This window comes from Brachyistius frenatus, unplaced genomic scaffold (assembly GCF_029030835.1).
Source record: "Brachyistius frenatus isolate BFR_SWC_R1_liver_20210118 unplaced genomic scaffold, ASM2903083v1 Contig_171, whole genome shotgun sequence".
NCBI lineage: Eukaryota > Metazoa > Chordata > Actinopteri > Embiotocidae > Brachyistius > Brachyistius frenatus.
In genome coordinates, this window is record NW_027210770.1 from 425,928 (window position 1) to 450,440 (window position 24,513).

General features: G+C 47.8%; 2 protein-coding genes across 5 annotated transcripts; one reads left to right on the top strand and one right to left on the bottom strand.

Annotated features, from left to right (window-relative positions):
• Window positions 1–847: 847 nt before the first annotated feature.
• On the bottom strand, window positions 848–20,620 carry kpna5 (karyopherin alpha 5 (importin alpha 6)). 4 transcript variants are annotated; one of them, XM_069717240.1, is made up of 14 exons: window positions 20,603–20,620; window positions 7,995–8,128; window positions 6,987–7,088; window positions 6,767–6,866; window positions 6,400–6,494; window positions 6,149–6,280; window positions 5,681–5,769; window positions 5,472–5,571; window positions 5,210–5,373; window positions 3,428–3,506; window positions 3,121–3,246; window positions 2,904–3,031; window positions 2,617–2,795; window positions 848–2,395 (listed from the first exon to the last, which is right to left on the bottom strand). In XM_069717240.1, exons 2-14 carry the CDS (start codon window positions 8,121–8,123, stop codon window positions 2,208–2,210), a joined length of 1,611 nt encoding a protein of 536 aa, XP_069573341.1. In that variant the 5' UTR covers window positions 8,124–8,128; window positions 20,603–20,620; the 3' UTR covers window positions 848–2,207. The 4 variants fall into 4 exon arrangements, with proteins under 4 accessions (XP_069573341.1, XP_069573339.1, XP_069573337.1 ...); XM_069717238.1 differs by lacking the exon at window positions 20,603–20,620 and adding an exon at window positions 10,383–10,488; XM_069717236.1 differs by lacking the exon at window positions 20,603–20,620 and adding an exon at window positions 8,609–10,371.
• zufsp (zinc finger containing ubiquitin peptidase 1) lies at window positions 11,033–24,313 on the top strand. The gene is given in 12 exon segments (XM_069717234.1): window positions 11,033–11,093; window positions 11,185–11,349; window positions 11,819–12,028; window positions 12,030–12,720; window positions 15,143–15,253; window positions 15,341–15,444; window positions 15,869–16,037; window positions 21,052–21,240; window positions 21,839–22,004; window positions 22,764–22,924; window positions 23,660–23,880; window positions 24,076–24,313. Coding segments are annotated over 10 exon segments (2,061 nt in total). The 5' UTR covers window positions 11,033–11,093; window positions 11,185–11,349; window positions 11,819–11,827; the 3' UTR covers window positions 24,124–24,313.
• Window positions 24,314–24,513: the final 200 nt, after the last annotated feature.

A 24,513-nucleotide genomic window follows, 5' to 3' on the forward strand; every position in this document is an offset into this window, starting at 1 on the left:
TCTCTGTGTGTGTGTGTGTGTGTGTGTGTGTGTGTGTGTGTGTGTGTGTGTGTGTGTGTGTGTGTGTGTGTGTGTGTGTGTGTGTGTGTGTGTGTGTGTGTGTGTGACACTGTGTGCCAGGAGCGAGGAGGATTGTGGGAAGCGGGCAGCTGAAATGGCCCCCGCAGCCTTTTCTCAGTGCAGGCAGCGCAGAGGCAGCTCAACAGAAACTGCAGCGAGGAGCGGAGGAAGAAAGACGCGCTGGCTCGGATCCATCTGAGCCCCCCGGCTATTATCTCTCGTAATGACGTCACAATAATCAGCCTGCGGGGTTTCTGATCGGTCACGTGACGCGTGTTCACAGGCCAAGAGTCCTCAAACAGTAGGACACTGTTTGGTCATAATGTACTCATATGTATATTTAATGTTTTCTATTATTTTAATCCACATGTACACTTTTTTTTTTTTGTCCTTTCAATTTAAAAATAACATTATAATAAACAACTTTTCTCTCAGTTTCACCATCAACTTCATTACTTCAGTGTTACTCTTCGTGTAGTCACATATCCTACAGAGGAACTCATCCACTTTATGACGTCATCGCCATCACCATCATTCTCACCATCATCATCGCTCACTGTGTATATCACCTCAACTAAAGCAATTTACTGACACCCTGATTCTACATTAACACATAACTTCATCATCATCATTTACCTGTCATCCATCTGTTAATGTTTAATAAAAGCAGTCTGACCACTGTCAGTAAACCAGTGGTAACCATGGTGATCAGTGTCAGTAAACCAGCAGTAACCGTGGCGATCAGCGTGACAAGGCTCCTGGAGTAAAAAAACCTGACACAGGTGTGTTCGGTTTGTATCCAACAGATCCGTTTATTCATTCTCTGTACATTATACAGGTGTGCGTGTCCCAACAGAGGAGCAGGCATTTCCACAGACAGCCTCACTGGCAGGCCATCCAGTCGGTGTTAGTAAGTCACTTACTGCTGCACACCGGCTGAACACGTTTTCTACTGAGAGCCACAGGAACACTGCAAGTTCATCCCAAACAGGAAACAGAAAAACAAGGCAGAGCTTAAAAAAAAAGAAAAAAAAAAAAAAAAAAGATCGACAATCATACAAACCAGGAGGATTAGAAAACTATACACCACTCAATGTGCTCCACGGCATCTCTGCATTACAAATATTTTCTATTTCACATAAATATAGATTGATTTTCTGTTCAGATCTCCACCTGTCAGACCAGGTTCAGGGTGAAAACACTGGGCTTCCATCTTCAGATGAACATGAAACCTTTAGCGTCAAAGTGTGAAGGAGAGAGGAGATGAAGGCCAAACTAAAGAGAGGAAGCAGTGATGGACTGGAGACGCACCACACCCCCCACAACCACCTCCACTCTGTCCTACATGTATATATAATATACAAACCCTTAAAGACACTCTGCAAGTCCATCACACCCAGGAAACAGCAGGACAAATAAATTAAGATAGATCACATCGTTCAGAGGAACAAGCTTCTCATTTCATTACAATTGTTTCTCAGACTGCATCTTGTAACGCCGCCTCGCCCTGATCGAGCTGCTGAAAGGATCCAAAATCTCAAAGAAGCAGCAAACACACGAGATTGCAGCTGGTTCATCATCCAGGACGCCTCTGGTCAGAGCGGAGAGGAGAGCAGGAGGAGGAGCTCCAGAGCAAGAGGAGGAGCTCCAGTCTTCAGGTGCTCGTCTCAGAGCATGTGCAGCAGCAGGACATCCAGTGCTGCTGCCTGAATCTAAACTCGGAGGATGTCTTCAGGACTGAGTGCAGCCAGAAGAAAAGAAGAGTGATGCTTCACTCCTGTCCCTCCTGTCTGTCTGTCTGTCTGTCTGAAGACTGAAGAGGTAGTTTCACATTCAAAAAGGGATACGGAGGCTGAACTGGAGACTGCAGCTTCTAACCAGAACACAAACATCATTACATGGTTTAGATGATACGATAAGATGACAGGAAGCCGAAGGAACATCAGACTGCAGCACTAAATCAACAGGTGGGAGGAAACCAGCTGTCTCTGTCTCTATCAGCAGCTCACTGTCCACCTCTGCTTCTGCTGTCTCTAATGTCTCTCTGTCTCCAGAGCGGGTGGAGCTGTGAAGGCATAGCAGAGGAGACGGTCTGCAGACACGAGACCGGGTCCAGGAGAGTCCACAGACCAACAGAAGGAGGCGGCTCAGAGGTGGAACCCCTCCATGGGTCCCTCCTGCTGCTGGAAGACAAACTGGCCCTGGTTCTGGTCCACTTGGGGGGCCAAGCTGGCGTCCTCCTCCTCCACGCCGAAGTAGTGCTCGATGAGGTCGAAGGCCTTCTGGTAGATCTCCTGGTTCTCGTGGCTCTGCAGGAACTCGATTTTGTCCAGACCTGCAGGGAGGGACGGACACACACATTATTTATGATTTTGTTGTGTTATATTATTTTATTGTGTTATATTATTTTGTTGTGTTGTGTTATTCTGTTGTGTTATATTATTTTGCAGTATTATATTATTTTGCAGTATTACATTATTTTGCAGTATTATATTATTTTGTTGTGTAATATGACTTTAACAGCGTCTGTATGTTCAGTGTGTCTCCGAGTCGTACCATAAGCCTCCTCGATGAGCGCGCAGTACGGGTTGATGCCGGTTCCATTCTGTTTGGCCTCCTGCTCTCCGAGCCGCAGGATGTTCTCCAGGCCGTTCAGGGACACCTGCACGATCTTGGAGTCCATCACGGTCAGCAGGTCACACATGGGTTTGATGGCATTCAGAGACACCAGGTACCTGTTTTCACACACAGCACAGCGTTCTGACACTTTAACAAACCGGAAGTTTGTTTATCCCCCTCCCCCCCAGTCAGTCAGTCAGTCAGTCATAGAGATGTAAACAGACCTTATCTGTGCAGGAGTGCCCCCGGAGGTGGCGTTGGTAATCGCCCACGCTGCCTCCTTCCTCGTGCGGAACTCGGCCTTCTGAAGGATCTCGATCAGGACCGGGAAGATGTTGGCGTCGATCACGTTCTGACGGGAGAAGAGATGCTGTCAGCCTCATGGAGCCTCACAGCAGCACTTCCTGTCGCCACAGTAAAAGCAGGTGAAGCGGCCTCTACCTGAATCTGAGCTCTGTTCCCAGCTGTGATGTTGGACACCGTCCAGCACGCCTCTTTCTTGATGGACTCCTTAGGACTGCTGAGGAGGTGCAGCAGACACGGCAGCGCTGAGCAGTTTAGGATTACCTGAGAACACACACACACACACACACACACACACACACACACACACACACACACACACACACACACACACACACACACACACACACACACACACACACACACACACACACACGAGGGCAGCAGTTATATCTCACAGCTGTGTGAACTGATGAAGACAGGAAGTGAAGCAGCTGATGAGTACCTGAGTCTGGATGTCATCTCCTGTTACTATGTTGCCCACCGCACGCAAAGCAGGAGAGACCACCTTATAGTCACTGTGCCTGGAAGAAAACACACACACACACACACACACACACACACACACACACACACACACACACACACACACACACACACACACACACACACACACACACACACACACACACACACAGTTGAGGTTACAGACAGAACCAATGGAATCATTTTCTTCTGAAATCTGCACCATCTCTCCGTAAACTAAACATTGGACTCATTCAGGACTTTTAATCAGATTCAACAGAATTGGAAATAATGAATCCTCCTACAACGACTGAGGAGACTTCAGAGTGGATCTGCACAGAAAATAAAAACTGGTCGGTGCTGTGTTGTTCATGCAGCGCATCAAACATCAAAGTCAAGCATCAAAGTCAGTCATAGTGTGAAGTGTGTGGTGGTCGAGCCAGGCTTAGTCTGACAAAGAGTAACGTACAATTTACAGGCAGCAGAACCTCCAAAGGAACCGCTGGAGCTACACAACCTTTAAGTCTGAGTACACACTGAAGTACATGAGACACACAGCTCAGTTAAATATATACTGAGCACAGTTCAAACAGTCTGTGTCACTGTGCACACACATCTCAGAGCTCTGAAAAATCTGGTTTCTTAAATTCAGACAGAGTGCAACCTCTCGTCAGAGCAGCAGCTCAGTCATGTGAACCCGAAACCCTGACTTTCTCTTCTGTACTGTGGTGGAGGCGGGGAGGGTCGGCCAACAGACAGTGGAGTGTGTGTGTGTCTGTTTGTGTGTCATTGGGAGGGTGTGTCCTTAAAAATGCAGACCGCCACACGTCTTTAATTTAATCTGGCTTCCTTCCCAACAAAACGCTGAGAAAGCGAGCATATTTAATGGAGGCTGTGTGGTTAGTCTGATGATGGACATCTCCATCCTCTGCAGTCTGCATGAAGAGCCTCGGTGCTGTTTCACTTTCAAAAACAAATAACTCCCACGTATCGCCACCTGGTCTGTTCATGCGGATTCTGATCTAACTTTGTACCCGACACTCCACTGTAGACATGAAGGGAAACAGTTACTCGTGCCGATCGGTGTATTTTAGAGAATCTCTACTGTGACATCTGGTCCAAAGGACACACGTCAGCCTGAGATTCTGCCGTTCAGCTGGCCTGTTCCTCCTCACTGTCCTACAGCAATCAGCAACCAGCAACCAGGGATGACGTCATCGTTGGTTTGTGAACGTTATGAATCCTCCAGTTCAGATTCTGTCCGTCACCATCTTTGCTAGTTCGGAGCGGTTTGGAGCAGGAAGTGACCATATTTGGACGAGCTGGGGGAGGAGCCAGCGGTGGATCTGACTGATCTGATTGGAAACCTGACGATACTACGTCCCGCCCACCGATAGCTGTAACCTGACTGCACCACAGACCTGTCAATCAAACAGACACGCCCCCAAAAACAGGTCTTCTTGAATCTTCTTTTCTAATGAATGAGGGATTATTTTCAGATGGACCTCCAGAAAACTAAGAAGAAGGAGTGACTTTAGCTAACAACACCGAGATAACTGATGGACACATTTGATTCACTTTGGATTTGATGAGAGAAGTTGAATGGGAGTCTATGGAGCCGGAGGCTTTTTGGAGCCGACCTCTGGTGGCACTCGTTGGTATTGCAGCTGAAGACACTTCTGCATCGGAACCATTTTTCAGAACAGAAGCTACGAACATTTTTACAGTCTGCGCCGACAGTGTGGACGTCCCCGTGTCTTACATGAGCAGCTCCACCAGCCTGCGGCAGACACCGGAGTCGATGACCGTCTGGATCTTCTCGTTGGGGCCGTCAGACAGGTAGGACAGAGCCCAGCAGGCATCAGCCAGAACATCTGGATCACTGCTGAACAGTAGCCTGGACAGAACGCTTAGACACGGAGACACCTGAGACAACAAGGACGGTTCAACATTGGAGCTCTACAACTGCTCTGCAAGCTGACATCAGGAAAATTGTCTCCAGGAGTTGAGACAGATAGACTCACCTTAGCAAACTCTGGAGGAGGGTTCTTCCCTCTACACAGGTTGGACAGAGCCCACACCGCATTACGGGTCGTGGTGAGACGGTTGGATTTAGCCAGCAGCCTGGACAGGACAACACGGAGACGGGTTATCACATCTCACAGATTCAGACAGATAGAGGTAGACAGAGGGACAGGAGGACAGAGAGACAGACAGAGACAGAGGGACTCACTGCTGCAGGGACGGCAGGATGCCACAGTTGAGGACGTAGTCTCTGCACTCAGCGTTGTCTCCTGCTATGTTCCCCAGCGCCCACACAGCCTGTAACACAACACTCAGTCAACACGCTGTCCAGCAGGACACACACTGTCCCAGGGTCCAGTCAGCTGCTCAGCTCTGCCTGTGAGACTGTACACACTGTAAACATGAATGTTTCTGCAGTCCAGGATCCGTCAACTCAATTCATGTTGTGACTTTTGGGAATAATTAAGGACAGTCAGTAAGTTTCCACTTTGAAAGTTTGTCACAGTGAAGATCTCCTGCTGTGAATCTGTTCAGACTGTTTATGGATAAATCAGTCTGTTACCACGCTGGGATCACGAACGACACAGTCCTGCATCGTGACTCAACACTGCGAGTAGAAAAGGACGAATTCTAAAGACACGTTTTGTGTTTAATAAACGCCGAGTCGGGCCCTCACCTGCTCCTGGACATCCTCGTACTCGGAGTTCAGCAGCTCGATGAAAATAGGAACGGCTCCTGTTTCGATCACCACCTTGGTGTGCAGGAAGGTACCGGAGGCGATGTTGGTCAGAGCCCACGCTGCCTCGAACTGTCGGACGCGCACGTGATGCACGGAAGAAAAGATTCAGTTAATGCACAGTCTGAAATGAGTCACTTTAAAATCTGCATATCTGAAGAGACGCATGATCCTTCACGTGAAGCTCTCACCTGCAGAGTGCAGTTTTCACTCCTCTTCAGGAACTCCACAAAACGAGTCACGACACCGGGAGTGGAAATGACCTCATCGATGGGCGGGTTGGGCTCTGCACAGAACAAACACAGGTCAGCTGCTCTGAACACGACCCGGTCCAAACAACGAGAGAAGAAGAAGGTGTTGCAGATCATCAACGTTTGCCAGAAAGATATCCAACATGCCAGGATGTGTTTTTGTCTACGCTTGAACGTTGTCGTATGTTCAGTGACGTCCGTGTCATTCTTCACACAGTGAATAATGTAAATCAGTGTGGTCCGGTAGTTCACTGAATGAAGAGACCGGTACTTTCAGATCTAGTTAAGGACGTGCTGCAGAACAAACCTTTGGAGAGTAACTTCCTAAACTTCTGTGTGGCGACGAGCTGCTGGTCCGCATCTTCAGAGAAGATCATCTGAATCATGTCGGCTGTGATGACCCCGTCCTGCACATCAGATCAACGGTGATGACCAGGTTAGCATCACACTGTAGCATGTATACAGTGATTATCAGAGCTCAGGCAGATCCCAGTAGGTTAGATACATCCATTTGAAGCAGCACTTACAGCCGTGATGGGCACCGTGGAGCTGATGTCTGGATCCTGAATCGGACACTCCAGCATCGACTCGTCGGCCGACGGGACGCACACGTTTCTCCTCTTGAACAGCTGTGGGCGCAGAGTCAAGGTCACAGGATTACCTTCACCACTGAGGAAATCAGGCTTTTAATTTGAAACAGACACAGGAAGTGATGTCACTTCACTTCCGTCCTGCTGCTGCTGTATCAGGCTGTTCAACTACACATGATCGAAACACTGGAGAGGAAGACGCCTTTAAGGAGCTTTTCTACCATCACTTTGCCCGGCTTCACTAACTTTTTAATCAAACAAATAATCGATTTTTATTTGTCTTATTAGATAATCAAACAGGACTTGATTTAGTTAAATGTTTGCTCACAGGCCAGTTCTGATTTTTGTCCTCTGAAGTTAAAAAGTTATGTCGACTACAAGTTAAATACTCTGTCAAAATAAGAGCTTTGAATGCTTTTTAAATCATAATAATTCAACACAAAAACAAAGTGCAGTCTCTTAGTGTGGAGAAAAACTAATTAACACATGATGAGAACTAATTTCCCACAAAACCGCTCACTTCCTGTTGTTCCGGTCAGCCGGCGTGTGTTTTGATTCAATGATGAAGAGAGGTTGACTGTAAATTATTATAAACACATACTGATGATAAATGAGGAGTTATTTTAGCTGATAAAGCGAGTTTTGTTTTGCAGGAATTCTTTAGTGTCACACTTTCAGCAGAGATTCTGTTCACGACCTTTATCTGCAGAAAGATAGCAGTAATTTTGCTAAATTGAAAGCTTCAGTGACTATTTTAAACATTGTTTGAATTTTCGTTCATTTCTGTGATCACATCATAACAATTTCCTGAACGGAGTGTTTTCGAGTTTTAGCCGAAGGCATCCGGCACCGCTGTATCGACATTTAACAGAATCATGAAGTGTGTCCTTCATGCTGTTTCATGCATTCAGTTCAACATAAGAAGGATGATAATCCAGTGTTTACCTGCTCCTCTCTCTTCTGTTTGCGTAGCTGGATTCCCTCCTCCTCTCTCCTCCGACGCATCTCCTGAGGATTCAGCGCTTTGTTCTTGTAGCTCTTCATCCTGTAGTTGTCTTTCCCTGGACTCGCCATCGTGTCTGAGGAGTTGGACGCAACACGATCAGAGCGCGAGTGAGATGCTTTCACTCATCATGAGGCCGAGCATCTACGACAACATATTTATTCTACTGAGCAAAACTTCACAGTGTTAATTTGTTCATTTACTCTGTTTTAAACAGAGGAAAGAGTCGTTTTACAGCAAAGCTCACTTCCTGCCATCATCTCCTGCTGTGACCTCCATATATGTCTGGATATATTTCCATAATTATGAAATCAAAACATACAGCTGAGCCAAAGTGTCACATCTCAGCTGATGTAGTTCTCCTGTGTGAGTCCATTATGACTGCTGGCTCTGTTAAATCCCGACTGTTTGCTGTCCTGGCTCCTAAATGGTGTAATGAGTTCCCCACCAACATCAGGACATCAGAAACTCTGTACATCTTCCGCCGCAAACTAAAAACACACCTCTTCAGACTTTACCTTGAACAGTAGAACTTTAGTAGCTAAATGTCACTTACTGATAGAACTTTGTAGTTTGGCTTTCTGGAAGAAATTGTATTTTCTTGATTCCTGTTGTTCTGGGTTTTGTACCCTCATGGTTGAAATGCACTTATTGTAAGTAGCTTTGGATAAAAGCGTCAACTAAATGAAATGTAATGTAATGTTAACGTCTAGCAGGTACATGTGTATCCGACCACCTGTGAACGTGACTGCCATCTGCTGGATGCTGAGGTACATAGCATTTAGTAGGGCAAATGTCGCGCAAGAATATTAAAGTGAAAAATAATTCATAGACCTGCCTGTGATTCAGATCTGCTCCAGTTAACCCTGACCCGCAGAACCAACATGAACAGAATCCAACTCTTTATATGGGCCAGTGGATGAAAATGTTTCCTATACTGTGACAGAGTGCTGGATTTATAGGTGGCTTGTTATTAAACTCTTGCTCTATTTATTTGTAAGGGACAAAGTTCAGAGGTATTTAATCTCAGAGAGGCTCTTTGTAACACATTTGCGAATGAAAGAATTTCCATCTGCAGTCTTTGGTTCGGTGGATGACATCACTATGAAACTACAATAAAACTAAATATAACATTGAATCCTGTGATGTACTGAGAGTCCCATGGTCCAAAGAAAAGCCACCTGTCCCAGATCAGGAGCTGTTCTTCAAACAGAGATAACCTCTAACCTCAATATACCTGATTGACACCTGTCAGGGTGACCCCCCTGCACCAGGGTGACCTATCAGACATCAAGGTGACCCCCAGGCATCAGGGCATTATCAGATGGATGTCTATCTCACTGAGTGATGTTTTAATTATGATATCAGATGAGAAATGATGACACACTTTATATATCGATATACTGTGGCACCAATACTTCGAGAACATCAACATCTATACCAGCAGACACAGGAAGGGAAACGTACAGTACATGAACCTGCCGCCCCAGTGCATGCTGGAACAAAAAACCCACAGCTGATCATGGCCTCCATGATGAACAGCTGGATCTCTGACAGCTCAGAGAACCAGAACAGCTGGAGGAGGACAGGCTGTGAGGTTTTGACCAGATTTAACGGTGAAACAAGCAGTTCAAGACATCTGAAGATCAGTGGAGCACCAGCTCATCAGTGGAGCAGGTCCAGAGCTCAGCTACACACAGAACCTGACCGCCTCCTGGGATGATGGACCAGCTGGTCAGCACCACCTGCAGACTGGGTGAAGGTGTGGTGTCCACCTCCAACTTCTGTCATCTTCTGTTCAACAGGAAGTGGTGAAGGTTCAAACCACAACAGTGTTAAAGATTAGAGTTCCGCCCTCCAGTAATTAGACGGTACCATCAGTGTTGTACACAATGCCAGCTACAGATCTCCTCTCATAGTTCGGAGGAGTTCTTGATCAGGCAGCGGGACCGCAGCCGTTTTCACTGGGCTGGAGAAGAGCTCGTGCTGAACTCCTCTCCACTGATTAGCTGCAGGAGCTAACGCTGCCCTGCTGTCAGGACCAGGTCAGGACTGGATCTGGACCTGTTCATGGTACATACAGTGTTCTGTTCAGATGCATTTGACCTCGCCGGTTCTCTGTGACCACAACATCTCTCCGTCAAACACAACAAAATGGATCTGTGCCAACGGTCACAGCTCACTAGCTTTGCAGCGAGCTCGTCAGCTGCCGCACTGCTGGTTCAGATATCTCACCGTGAAACCGTGACACCGGAACCAGGTCCCGGTACCAGGTCCCGGACGGTCTCCCCCCCTTCCTCCCCGACCTGCCCGCTGGACATCTACTGTACCTGAAAATCCGTCCGGCTCTTTGATAACCTACGCTGCTCCTCCTCTGCTCCTCACACCAAAATGGCGTCCCTTTCAAACTTTCCCAGCAGACCCCTCGCGACAACAACACATCACGCCACTTCCGGCAGCTGTCGGCCGGAACCCGGGAAACTTCATCCCCCGCCAGGGTGCTTAGATTGGATCGGCGGTAGGGTCCCTCTGGCCTGTGATTGGTTGAGGTTGAGGTCCGTGTGAACCGTCAGCGCGAGTTAATCCGGAAATCAGGCATCGTTCTTTCAAAATAAAATGCGTGCGGTGAGCGGACAGACTGTATTAGAGACCAGGGTCAAACCCAGACTTGTTTCTTCTCCCTGCTCCTTTTCGGTCATGGACTTTATAAATATGAGTTTTGTTTTAATTGTAAATCGCTTTTCTGTTTATATTTTCTCGAGAAATGTGTGCATTACCATGAGCGGAATAAATAAAAATGAAATATAAAACAGTCAAACACACGTCAGTAACTCAAAAAACCTAAAATACGAACGCGAAATTTAAAAATAATAATTTCACCGAATTCGCGCCCTTTTGCTCAGTGTTTATTACTTTATTCTGAAAGTTTTGGCCGGAAGTCGCATAGTGTTATGGTGACGGCATGAATTTTAAGTTGTCCGGAAAGGTTTCGAAGCTGAAGAAAGGAAAGAGAAAGAGATTTCTCACTCCCCGTCGGATCTGTGAGTGCATGTCCATCATATTCAGGACAGACATGTCTCTGTTTATACTGCTGATTCAGCACATTAATAACTGCTCTCTGTGTGTCTGCAGTCCCGGAGCCGCAGACGCACGCGTCCCTTCCGGACCCTTCTCAGCAGGTCCGGGTCCAAACACAGCGTGCTGCCCAAAAACCAACCAGCAGGGGGCACCACCGACCAGAACCAGAGGCCTCAGCGGCATCCTCTGCTCTTTCTGCTGCGAGGAGTCATTGCACCTGTAAGTCAAACTCACCTGTGATTCATGCAGTATTTTAAAGTGTCGAACAGTATTTCTGGACTGAGCTGGTGTGCACGGCCTGTTACAGTAAATAAAGCTCATCAACAGGATCCAGAGGGGACAGAAGAGAACACAACAGTCAGGACACAACACAACCTGTTTAAATCATAAAAGGACGACCTGACCCCTGATCAGAAGCTGTTTCCGTCTGACTTCCTGTCTGATCTCTGCGTTTAAAGACCTCTGCATGTTGTTCAGTGAACCTGCTGCACAATTTAAACTGTTGATGTGCAGGAACGTTTAACCACTGAGAGAGTAACACATCTCTTCCTGAGCCTTTAGACACACTTCTCTGACCTCTGTGTGTGTGTGTGTGTGTGTGTGTGTGTGTGTGTGTGTGTGTGTGTGTGTGTGTGTGTGTGTGTGTGTGTGTGTGTGTGTGTGTGTGTGTGTGCGCGAGCGTTCGCAGGCTGCAGCCATGCTGACCTGTGACATCTGCAGAGAGGAGGTGATGCTGGAGGAGGACATGAAGACGCACCTCCTCCTCAGCCACCTGGAGAGCGACCTGCGCTGCCCGCTGTGCTGCCGGTCTGCAGCGTCCTACGACGAGCTCTGCTTCCATGTCACGTCGGCACATCCGGAGGAGCCGCAGCGAGCGCAGGGCCCGGATCACCTCACCTTCCGGCTGCTCCGCCCCGAACGCCGGAGGAGGAGACAGCAAGAGGCCCCGAACATCTGGGAGCACCTGGGATACAGATGGTGAAGCCACGCCCACCTGTTCCTCGGGGCGACCCACACAGACTGGCACCTCGGACGGTAGGTGTTCGTCACGGGGCCCTGAGACCCGACCGGAGTCAGCTGGGAGCTGCAATGAGGACAGAAATGAAACCACATCTGAGCAGCTGCGGTCCTCATCTAGAAAAGGTGATGCGAACAGTCCAAATCTGACATCCACTGTCCCAGTCGGCCCGCCTCTGACCCGTCATGTTCTCCCTGAGCGGCTCCTCTCCTGCCCCATGTGTGACCTGGTCTGCAGCAGCAGCTTCATCCTGCAGGAACATGTGGAGTTACATCTGCAGGATCAGGGCTCAGATGAAGGTAACCACTCTGACACGCCTCCTGCGATGTCGTGTACGGAACACTGTGTGCCGTCAGTCTGTCACACTCTGTTACACAGACAATCTGGAGGATCAAATCACACCGCACAAACAAGTTCCACCAGTCCAGTCAGAGAGCAGCGGTCTGTTTCTACAGACCACATACAACATGTACACGGAGCACTGTCTCTATTCATGACTGATGTTTGTTCAGGGTCACTGCAGGACACGTGTTCACCGGCCATGACATCAGCAGCAGCCAGCTGTCTCTCAGGTGGGTCTCCTGTCTTCTGTTAGAAAAGCTGCTCAGTACGTCACCACAGCAACAAAACGATCTACACCTCCAATCAGAGCGTACCATTCTCCCTCCAATCAAAGTGTACCATTCTCCCTCCAATCAGAGCGTACCATTCTCCCTCCAATCAAAGTGTACCATCCTACCTCCAATCAGAGCGTACCATTCACCCTCCAATCAGAGTGAATGATTCTTTATTTGGACACATGACTGTGCATAAAGCCGTTATCAGCTCGCTGCTCTGCTGAACCACTGACACACTCAGAGGAGTCAGATTAGATTTTCCAGAAACCATCAGGGTTTCCAGATAATGTACCGTAACAACCTCAATGATCCTCTGATTTTCCCTCTCGTACCATCAGGTCATTTTTTTATGACTAAACATTTGCATGATAACAAAACATTCCCTCAGCTTTTCTGTTTTTGTGCTGATTAGCAAATGTTATCGTTCTGATCTGCTAAGTTAAGATGGTCGAAGCATTACGTCAGCGTTTTACCGTGTGCACCGCGTGACAATGTGCTGACATGAGCATTTATCTCAGCGGAGCCTCATGGAGCCATTGGCATGACTGCAGACCTTTCTGGTCCAGTCTGCTGACAGACAGCTTCTTGTCGCCAACAGTCAGTAGAAGGAGAACTTCTGTTATGTGACTGACAAGGTGTGTGTTCAACTACAACCGCAATTCAATTGAACTTTATTTATATAGCGCCAAATCACAACACAGGTTATTTCATGGCACTTAACACATTAACGTCCTTACAGCAAGACTTTACAATATTATACAGAGAAACCAACAATTCAACAATTCCCACATAAGCTAGGAGGGAAAAAAAACTCCTCTTTAAGGGAGAAAAACCTCCAACAGAGGGAAGAAAAACTCCCTCTTAACAGGAAGAAACCTCCGACAGAACCAGGCTCAGAGGTGGAGAACATCTGCCTCGACCGGTTGGGGTGAGAGGAGAGCAGAGAGAGAAAAGGACAGCATAGAGATCCAAAACATGAACTGTTGGTGGAGACGACAAGCGCAGAGCAGAGACAAGCAGCTCCATGACGGGACATCTGCAAAAGAAAGAACAGAAACTATGCGAGCGAGGGAACTGAATGGAGTCAACAGATAATAAGAAGAAACTATGGGAGAGAAGAAGATGGTGAGGTATGAGTCAGTTAAAGAGTAGGAGGAAAGAAAAGAAGCTCAGCATGTAAGGAGGTCCCCCAGCAGCCTCGGCCTATAACAGCATAACTAAGGGTTGGTTCAGGTCTACCTGAGCCAGCCCTAACTATAGGCTTTATCAAGAAGGAACGTTTTGAGTCTAATCTTAAAGCTAGAGAGGGTTTCTGCCCCTCCAACACAAACTGGGAGCTGGTTGGTTCCACAGGGGAGGAGCCTGAAAACTGAAGCTCCGCCTCCCATTCTACTTCTGGAAACTCTAGGAACCACAAGTAGACCAGCGTACTGAGAGAGAAGTGCTCTGCTAGGATTATATGGTTCTATAAGATCTCTAACCGCAGTCATGTAGTCTTTTATTTCACGTTCATTATTTCCAGACTTTTATTTTCTTTCATATTTGAGGACCTGTGTGTCCCAGCCTACAGCCCAGCTGATGTGGTTACATGTCTCCTCGCCGTTATCACCAGATAACGCAGCAGCGTAAATGCACTCCTCTGATGAGTCTGACTCACGTGTTTGTTTAAAGTTACCCACGCAGGTTTATCTGACTCTGAGAGGAGGTGCAGATCCATCAGAGGCCGCTACTACGTATGAAGCTGGATCTGAGGTTACCATGGTAACTTCAGGTTTAACTCTGGGTTTTCAGAAGTGGGTTCACTTCTCGCTGGGACATCGCATCGCCATGGTAACTGATGCCGCAGAGCTAACCTGCTCCAGATAACACATCAGAACATCTTCATGTCGCATACTATAGTTTGATCTTCGCCCTGCCGCCACGACACCTGTCCATGTTTGGGATTTGGTCAGAGGCTGCAAACCCTGCCCCTTTTTTATTTGAACACACCCACAGTTGGACTGGGAAACCCTGCCTTGATTTAGTGAGTTGTTAACTAACTTCATGTGACCATTTAGTGTGATCATGTTGAAGACAGATAATAAACAGAGATCCTTCTTCACAGTCCAGGCCTCTGATGTTTAATAGATAATAACCTGATGTATAGATGTGGTTTTATGAGGTTTTTTTCACTGGGTCGTGGGTGTGGGGGGGCTTCAGGTGGAGGTTTCATCTCAGAGACAGGAGCTGCGCATTAACTTCATTCTCCTCTGACGGATGTTTAGAGCGGAGCACAGAAACGACCTCTGACCCTCTTTGTTTCAGGAATCAGTCAGCGAAGTGTATTCATCTTTACGAAGTGTATTTACTGTGACTAACGTTCCGATCCGTCCTGTAGGAGCGAGGAGCTTCGAGTGCCCGATGTGCTCCTCCGTGTGCAGTGACAGCTCCTCCCTGCAGGAGCACGTGGAGCTGCATTTGGACCAGGGGGCCGCCGTGGACGGTGCAGGTAGGGCGGTCTCTTCGTTCACACCTGCTGTCCTGTCCGTGTGATGCGATGCACGCTCAGCTCCTGGTTCACCTGTGCCGCCTGCAGGGAGCTCCGACCTGAGGCTGGCCACGCAGCTGCAGCAGGAGGAGGAGCAGAGGAGGAGGCGGGAGGAGGCCCAGCAGGAGAGGGAGGATTTCCGGAAGCTGCAGGTGTGGATAACAACCCGAAGTACAGACATCACTGTCAGACCATGTGTATGTGGAATGTATGAGTTCACCTCCATATTGAGTGAAGAGTCAAAACTGCAGCTTCATCATCATCATTGTCGTCCTTCTGAGGTTCAGCTCCCTCCTTCACACCCTGAAAGTAAAATATCACCACTTTATCCTCACTGTTTTATTTCTATGTTGGAGTACAGACTGTCCAAATACCAGGATTCAATTCAAAATGTAAATATTAATGTTATATTCTGGTATTTTAAGTGAATAAGCAGCTGAGCCTGTGTCCCGTCTCGTCTGAGCCGATTCCACAGAGCCCGGTTGGATGAGCTCAGAGCTTCTGAGGTGTCCGCGACCTCGCGACCTTCAGTCCTGACCTTCCAGTTCCGTCTCTGACCTTCGCTTCATGTCTCAGAGACAGTTCGGTCTGGACGGCAGAGGAGGCTACCGCCGGCAGATGGAGAGGACCATGGAGAGAGCCGTGGCCCGTGGACTCCTGGCTCCAGCAGACTTTCACTGCAAGAGGGCCGAGCTGATGGAGTCTCTGTCCTCGGGGGAGGACGACGGCGGAACCAGAACCCAGGGTACGTTGGACCTTCACTTTAAACAGCACCCACTGAGGCACTGAAAAAACTGTAGTGAAGGTGTTTGCGTTGTTTTACTGAACATCTGATGTGGTGTGAACGTTTAAACACTGGATCCAAAGGCCATTCCAACAATGTGTTTGTTCCAGTTTAGGATCAACAAAAGGAGGAAAGGACGGATGATTTTTTTTCGAAACAAGAAAGAACGTATCAAAAACATAAAGCCAAAATAAATACATTAAATATCAAATGAAAGCTTAACTTACAGGATTAATGCGGCCACTAACTCTGTGTTTCCATTCTCTCAAACATAGAAGTCTAAAGTCATAATAAAGACATTTAGTAAACATAAAACACACATGAAATAGTAAACAAATAAAGTGAAATAACAAACCACAATTAAAGGTCCATTTTCACTTACAGAGCCTCTCTGTGTTCTTGTGTTTGGAGGGAAAAAGCGGCCATGAAATGGACCCACCCAGGATGTGGCATCAGTGGGACTCGGATGTGAGGATGTCAGGTGTCGTTCGGTTTTTTCCAACTTGCGATTTAACCGGCGCAGCTGAGAGATTCTGTTCTCGTGACGGTCAGACTATGTCACCATCACTCTGATCTTCAAACTACTAATCCAGAAGATTTTCATTTAAACTGGCTTTTAGTATGTTGTAGTTACAAATGTCTCCATATTGTACAACCCCGTTTCCAGAAAAGTTGTGACGCTCTGTAAAATGGAAATAAAAACAGAATTCAATAGATTTGAAAATCATACAAACCAATATTTAATTGCAAATAGACCAAAGACAACATTAAAACAATAAACAACAATAAAATGTCTGTTTCAACATTTGATGTGTTGTCTTTGGTCTATTTGCAGTATCAATATGGGTTAATATGATTTGTAAATCTCTTGCATTCTGTTTTTATTTACATTTTACACAGCGTCCCAGCTGTTATGGAACTGGGGTTGTACATGTCAGACATTTTTCTTCACGAGTCATTGTTATATTTAAGAGGTGCAGTCAAGAGTGTGTGCATTTTTGACTTTTGGAGGACTATATACAGCCGGATCACTTGAACTAAGGCAAAGTATAATCTTTAAAAACGCTTCTCTGCTAAAGTTTACTATTGCATCTGCTGTTTTATGCTATCTTGACTGCTAAAGCTTGCCTGTTTTTTGGTAGCTGGAATTGTTTGTGATTAGGTTCTTGTTTTCACTCGAGTAACTGTGAGTCTTTGAGAACAAGTTTAAAGTTAAACTGCTGGTCTTTTATTTCCAATTCTACAAAGGCCTAAGTTGTATTTGACTTTCCACCAGTTTGAGGTAAAAATACTTTCTCCAAAAGAAGTAGGGACAACATCTAGGGACTGTTGCGAAAGTTTTGCTTAGTTTTCTTTGTTTATTAATCAGTGATGAGTTTCGATTGCCGCCCATTTGTAACACCCGGTGACGGGAGGTCTAACAAGCAGGGGGTGTGGTCTGACCAGCTGTAGCCAACCCTGTTATAAAAACCAGGAAAAACCAGGAAGTGTTTGAAGCTTCAGCGTCAACGAGGACTCGTCGTATGAAGACTCAGAGGATAAAGACTGAGGAGTCTTTCGTTGGAGCTAAAGACTCGGAGGATAAAGACTGAGGAGTCTTTCGTTGGAGTCACAGGGAGGAGGCTGAGCATAGCTGAGTAGTACTACTGCCACCTGAGAATGGGTGTACTTTCCATACCTGTGCGTATATCTACTCGTAGATACTATAGGCCTCACACTCGTTCACACCAATACCGTAACCTTTCCTCTGTTATCTATCCCACCCGTTCCACTCATACCCAACACCTCGTCACAGGAGGACTCTGGAACTGCCAGTCAGCTGCCCGCAAGACAGACTTCATCTCCAGCTTTGCTATCCAGCAATTGCTGGACTTCCTTGCTCTCACTGAGACCTGGATCACACCGGACAACACATCCACCCCTGCTGCTCTCTCCTCTGCGTTCTCCTTCAGCCACACCCCCAGACCCACTGGTAGGGGTGGTGGTACAGGTTTACTCATCTCCCCCAAATGGAGTTTTTCTCTGTACCCACGTACACTTTCTACCCCACTGTCTTTTGAGTTTCATGCTGTGACAGTTACTCATCCGGTACAATTAAACATGGTTGTTCTCTACCGTCCTCCAGGTTCTTTGGGAGATTTTTTTGGATGAATTAGACGTCCTCCTGTTAAACTTCCCAGAAAATGGCCCTCCACTTGTCCTTCTCGGTGACTTTAACATCCAGACTGAGAAGTCATCTGACCTTGTGCTCTTACTGTCTTCCTTTGTTCTCTCACTCAGTCCTTCCCCTCCTACTCACAAAGCCGCTAACCACCTGGACTATATTTTCACCAGAAACTGCTCCACATCTAACCTCACTGTAACTCCACTTCATGTCTCTGACCACTTCTTTATCTCTCACTCTCTCCCACTTTCTCAAACCGACAACCCTCCCACATCAACAGACTCTGTACTTGTCTGTCGCAACATTCGCTCCCTCTCTCCCTCCTCCTCTCTGGCCTCTTCTGTTTTTATCTGCCCTCCCTTCAACTGACTCTTTCTCCCTCATGCATCCTAACTCTGCCACAGACACTCTCCTTTCTACTCTGTCTTCCTCTCTTGATTCTCTCTGTCCTCTTACATTATGACAGCCCTGCAAGTCCTCCCCAGCCCCGTGGTTGTCTGACTCGGTGCTCCCAGAGAGCCACCATGAGAGCGGCAGAAAGGAAATGGAGAAAATCTAACCACCCTGACGACCTGCTCACCTATCAATCTCTCCTCTCTTCTTTCTCTGCCTCTATCTCTGCAGCCAAAAGCTCCTTCTACCTAACCAGAATTCAATCCTCTTTTTCCAACCCCAAAAAGCTATTCTCCATCTTCTCCAACCTCTTGACCACCCCTCCCCCTCCTCCCTCCACCCTTCTACCAAGCCACTTTGTCAACTACTTTACTAAAAAGATAGATGACATACGCTCCTCATTTTCAAACCCAGCCTCTGTAACTACATGTCCATCATCTTCATCTTCATCCCTTTCACTTTCCTCTTTCACCTCCCTGTCTCCCAATCAAGTTCTCACCTTGGTAACCTCCGCCCACCCAACCACCTGCCCCCTTGACCCCATCCCATCTCACATTCTCCAGTCTATTGCTCCAGACCTTCTTCCTTTTCTAACCCATCTCATCAACACTTCTCTGTCTTTCCAAAACTCTCGAACGAGCTATCTTTAACCAACTCTCCTCCTTTCTCCTTCTTGACCACCAGCCTGGTTTCAACAGACCACTCAACAGAGACGGTCCTCCTTCTGTCTCTGAGCAGCTTCACACTGATAGAGCAGCATCTCTGTCCTCTGTCCTGATCCTTCTAGACCTTCTGCTGCATTTGACACAGTGAACCACCAGATCCTTGTTTCCTCCTTCAGGACCTCGGTGTCTCAGGCTCTGCTCTCTCCCTGTTCTCATCCTACCTCAACGACCTCACCTACCGGGTAACTTGGAGAGGATCTGTGTCTGAACCTTGTCCTCTCACTACTGGTGTCCCTCATGTCTCCGTCCCGGGTCCCCTCCTCTTCTCTCTGTACACCAACTCTCTCGGCTCTGTCATTCACTCGCATGGCTTTTCCTACCACAGCTATGCTGATGACACCCAACTGATCCTCTCTTTTCCTCGATCTGAAACACAGATAGCCGCACGAATCTCTGCCTGTCTGACTGACATCTCTCAGTGGATGTCCTCACACCACCTGAAAATCAACCTCGACAAGACCGAACTGCTCTTCCTTCCAGGGAAAGACTGTCCCACCCTCGACCTGACTACTACCTTGGACTACTCTGTGTTATCCCCGACGCTGACTGCTAGGAACCTCGGTGTGACACTCGACAGTCAACTCTCTCTTACCGCCAACATCGCTGCAACGACGCGTTCCTGTAGATACATGCTGCACAACATCAGGAGAATACGTCCTCTTCTCACTCAGAAGGCGGTGCAGGTTCTGGTGCAGGTTCTGGTCCAGGTTCTGGTCATCTCACGTCTGGACTACTGTAACTCCCTCCTGGCAGGTCTACCTGTTAGCGCCATCCGTCCTCTGCAGCTCATCCAGAATGCTGCAGCTCGACTGGTCTTTTACCTCCCGAAATTCACTCACACTACTCCGCTCCTCCTCCTCCTCCTCCTCTTCCTCCTGCTCCTCCTCTGCTCCCTTCACTGGTTACCAGTAGCCGCCCGCATCCGTTTCAAAACATTGGTACTTGCGTACCGCGCTGCGAACAGATCGGGTCCAGTCTACATCCAGGACATGGTCCAACCCTACATCCCAGCCCGCTCCCTCCGCTCTGCTTCTACCAATCAGCTTGTTGCTCCCTCACTGCGAGCTAAACACTCTACAAAATCACGACTGTTTGCTGTCCCGGCTCCTAAATGGTGGAATGAGCTCCCCAATGACATCAGGACAGCAGAAACTCTGTACATCTTCCGCCGCAAACTAAAAACACACCTCTTCCGACTTTACCTTGAATAGTAGAACTTTAGTAGCACTTAAAATGACACTTACTGATAGCACTTTGTAGTTTGGCTTTCTTGAAGAAATTGTATTTTCTTAATTCCTGTTGTTCTGGGTTTTGTACCCTCATGGTTAAAATGCACTTATTGCAAGTTGCTTTGGATAAAAGCGTCAACTAAATGAAATGTAATGTAATGTAATGAAAAATGTTTTCCACCTGTTCTAACTTACATTCATTTCCATATTTCCCTTCTTTAAACGTTATTCCAGTCTGTCATCATCAGTGTTGATCCTGCTGAGTGTTCAGTTGTGTTCGCGTATGTTTCCTGAAACTTGTTCTGTTTTTGAACCTCCGATGACTCCAGGACAGTATGAGGGTTTGAAATCTGTCTCTAGCAGCTGTTTAATTCTGCTGACCGCTCCTTTAACGTGCAGGGTGACAGTCAGACCTGTCAGTCACGGAACGTGTTTAACATGCAGTGTGTAACCTGTGTGTCCAGGTGTGCTGCGGTCCCTGTCTGACTTCTACCAGACGGAGGCCAGAGACTGTGTCCACGTGTGGCTGAGTGCCGACACCGACCACTACTGCTCGTCGGGGGGGGATAAAGGCTGGGGCTGCGGATACAGAAACCTCCAGATGATGCTCTCCTCTCTGCAGAGTCTCGACGCGTACACTCCCGTTCTGCAAGGTGCGCCGTCACACTCCAACACTGCAACACACCTGACCTGAGATCACATGAATGATGCTCCAGAAAAGGGAAAGGAGTGAGTGAGTGAGTGAGTGAGTGAGTGAGTGAGTGAGTGAGTGAGTGAGTGAGTGAGTGAGTGAGTGAGTGAGTGAGTGAGTGAGTGAGTGGGTGGGTGGGTGGGTGAGTGAGTGAGTGGGTGGGTGGGTGGGTGGGTTCTTCATGCAGGAACATCAAACATTGAGAACATGAGTATAGTTTACTCCAGTGTTGACAGCAGCTCAGTGACTCATGTGGGTGTACAGTGTAAACACGGTGATGAACACGGGCGTGTCTCTAACTGTGTTGTTTAGTCTGAGGACATCATGTCTCATTCCTGTGGTCGTTCTGCTCTGCTGACACAGTAGCTGCACAGATTCGTAACTCTTCCTGCTCTGTGCCGGTCTTCATTCTGCAGTAGCTGCACAATCATTTTAATGACGGGTTCTGGTTCTGGCTCTGACACCAGCCTGTTAGCCGCATCTCATATTCAGACAGTATCATTAGGCTCCTGGTCTGCACCTGTACAGGTCGATTTACTGGATGTGTTCCCTCACTGCAGAGAGGACGGTGCCCAGTATCCCACGACTGCAGAGTATGATTGAGGAGGCTTGGAAAGAAGGACTGGATCCACACGGAGCGTTCCACTTCGACCAGCGGCTGCAGGGAACACGGGCCTGGATCGGAGCCACAGAGATCTACTCCCTCCTCACCTCTCTGAGGATCAGGTGAGAAGATCTACTCCCTTATCACCTCTCTGGGGATCAGGTGAGGACATCTACTTCCTCCTCACCTCTCTGGAGATCGGGTGAGGTAGCCTGCGTCCAAACCCGTCGTCAGGCTGCAGCGTGAAACATGAAGCGCTGGGCATCACCAAGGCTGACATTCAGTTCACTCTAGTTCTTCTACAATTGTCTTTTGTTTATTCAGTATGTTGTCCATCAGTCAGTCGACTTTTAAAGCCACTCCATGAGGCCTGATACTAATAATTAACTTTATGACTTAAATCAAAGTTTCATGCTCCCTAATAAACATGCCGAATGTTTCTCTCCTCAGAATACACTGAAGAACAGATTTAAGATGGAATAGTTTAAAAGGTGTTTACATGTATGTGTGTGAGCATGAAACAGGTGCAGTATATGCTTAGATAAACTGAACAGTCTAATGTCAGCAATACAAATCAGAACTGAGTGTATGGCTGAACTGTGTGTAAAGTTCTGGAGGGCTTTTCACTTTAAACATGGGCTTTTATTTTGAAATAGATACAGGAAGTCACTGCCATGGCTTTGCTTTTATAGTTCTGGTCATGACTCAGCTGATGACTCTGAACTGAGGTCATCAGGTTTGTCAACAATTTAGCTGCTGAATGACAACTGGTCCAAACGTGTTTTGTCCCAGACGGTCAGTACCAGCTGGTCAGACCTTCCTGAAGCTCCACCGGGTAACATCAGGTACATGTTACAATGCTGTACTGTTCTGGTTCACAGAGCCCGCATCATGGACTTCCACCAGCCGACCGGCCCCGGGGACACCCACCCCTGCCTCTTTGACTGGGTAAAGCAGTACTTCTGTCAGTCCAGCAGGAGCAGCAGACTGCCCCCCCGACTCATCCAGACATCCCTGCCCCCGCTGTACCTGCAGCACCAAGGTACCCAGCAGCATCACTTGCTCCACCTGTGTTACTGTGACTGATGGTATCCAGGTCTGAGCTGAAGCCTCAGGGGATCGTAGAGGGCAGTAGAGGACTGTAGAGGACTGTAGAAGACTGTAGAGGACCGTAGTGGACCGTAGGGGACCGAAGTGGACCGTAGAGGACCGTAGTGGGCCGTAGAGGGCCGTAGAGGACCGTAGTGGGCCGTAGAGGGCCGTAGAGTGCCGTAGAGGACCGTAGTGGGCCGTAGAGGACCGGAGTGGACCGTAGAGGACTGTAGTGGATCGTAGAGGGCCGTAGATGATTGTAGTGGAACGTAGAGGACCGTCGATGATTATAGAGGACCGTAGTGGACCGTAGAGGGCCATAGAGGACCGTAGTGGACCGTAGAGGACCGTAGAGGGCCATAGAGGACCGGAGTGGACCATAGAGGATCATAGATGATTGTAGTGGATCGTAGAGAACCGTAGATGATTATAGAGGACCGGAATGGACCGTAGAGGACCGGAGAGGACTGTAGAGGACCGGAGTGGACTGTAGTGGACTGCTTCTTGGTTTTCCTTTGTTGTGGTTTCTCTGCAGCAGGTTGAACATGAGGATTGTTATCCTGCTGAGTCCTTTCTCTTTCAATAAGGTTGTCCCAGCTGGTTGTTTTTGAAAATGGTCCCATGTCGTCCCCCGTGTCCCACTCTATCCCCCTTTCCCCCATTGGCCCCCCGTGTCCCCCCGCAGGTCACAGCCGCTCCATCGTGGGTTTGGAGCAGAGGAAGAATGGGAGTCTGTGCCTCCTCCTCCTGGATCCTGGCTCCTCCTCCTCAGACACTGGGAAGCTGCTGAGCAGGGACACCGTTTCCACAGCGATCCGCCAAATCAGGAAGTTCCCCCGAAGTCTGAAGAACAAACAGTACCAGGTGGTAGCAGCAGAGGGTGTGTTGTCTGCTGACGAGAGACAGGTGAGCTTTTCCTGGACGTGTGTGTGTGTGTGTGTGTGTGTGTGTGTGTGTGTGTGTGTGTGTGTGTGTGTGTGTGTGTGTGTGTGTGTGTGTGTGTGTGTGTGTGTGTGTGTGTGTGTGTGTGTGTGTGTGTGTGTGCGCGCAGAGGGAAGACTGAATGAAGTGTTATATAAACTGCTCTGTTTGTTTTTGCAGATCAGTATCTTGAACTCGAGGACGTTGCGTGCTGAAAGGATCCCATAAACACAAACACTTCCTCATCTCATCTGTCTGCTTTTAATGTTTTCTTCTGATTGTTGTCCTCAGGATGTGTTTGAATTCATAAAAGTTTTTAAAATGTTTTAAACAAAATGATCTCTCGTGTGTTGGAGGTCGTTAAAAGTTTGTAGTTTACAGTTTTAAAATGTTTGAAATAAACTCAACTCCCTCTGCACGTCTTGTCTCAGCTCCCTCCACTGAATGTTAAGAGTAGGAGGAGACGGAGTGTCCTTAAAGTACCCGGCCAGCGGAGACATGCAGAGTGTCTCTGCACACAGTCACACACACACACACACACACACACACACACACACACACACACACACACACACACACACACACACACACACACACACACACACACACACACACACA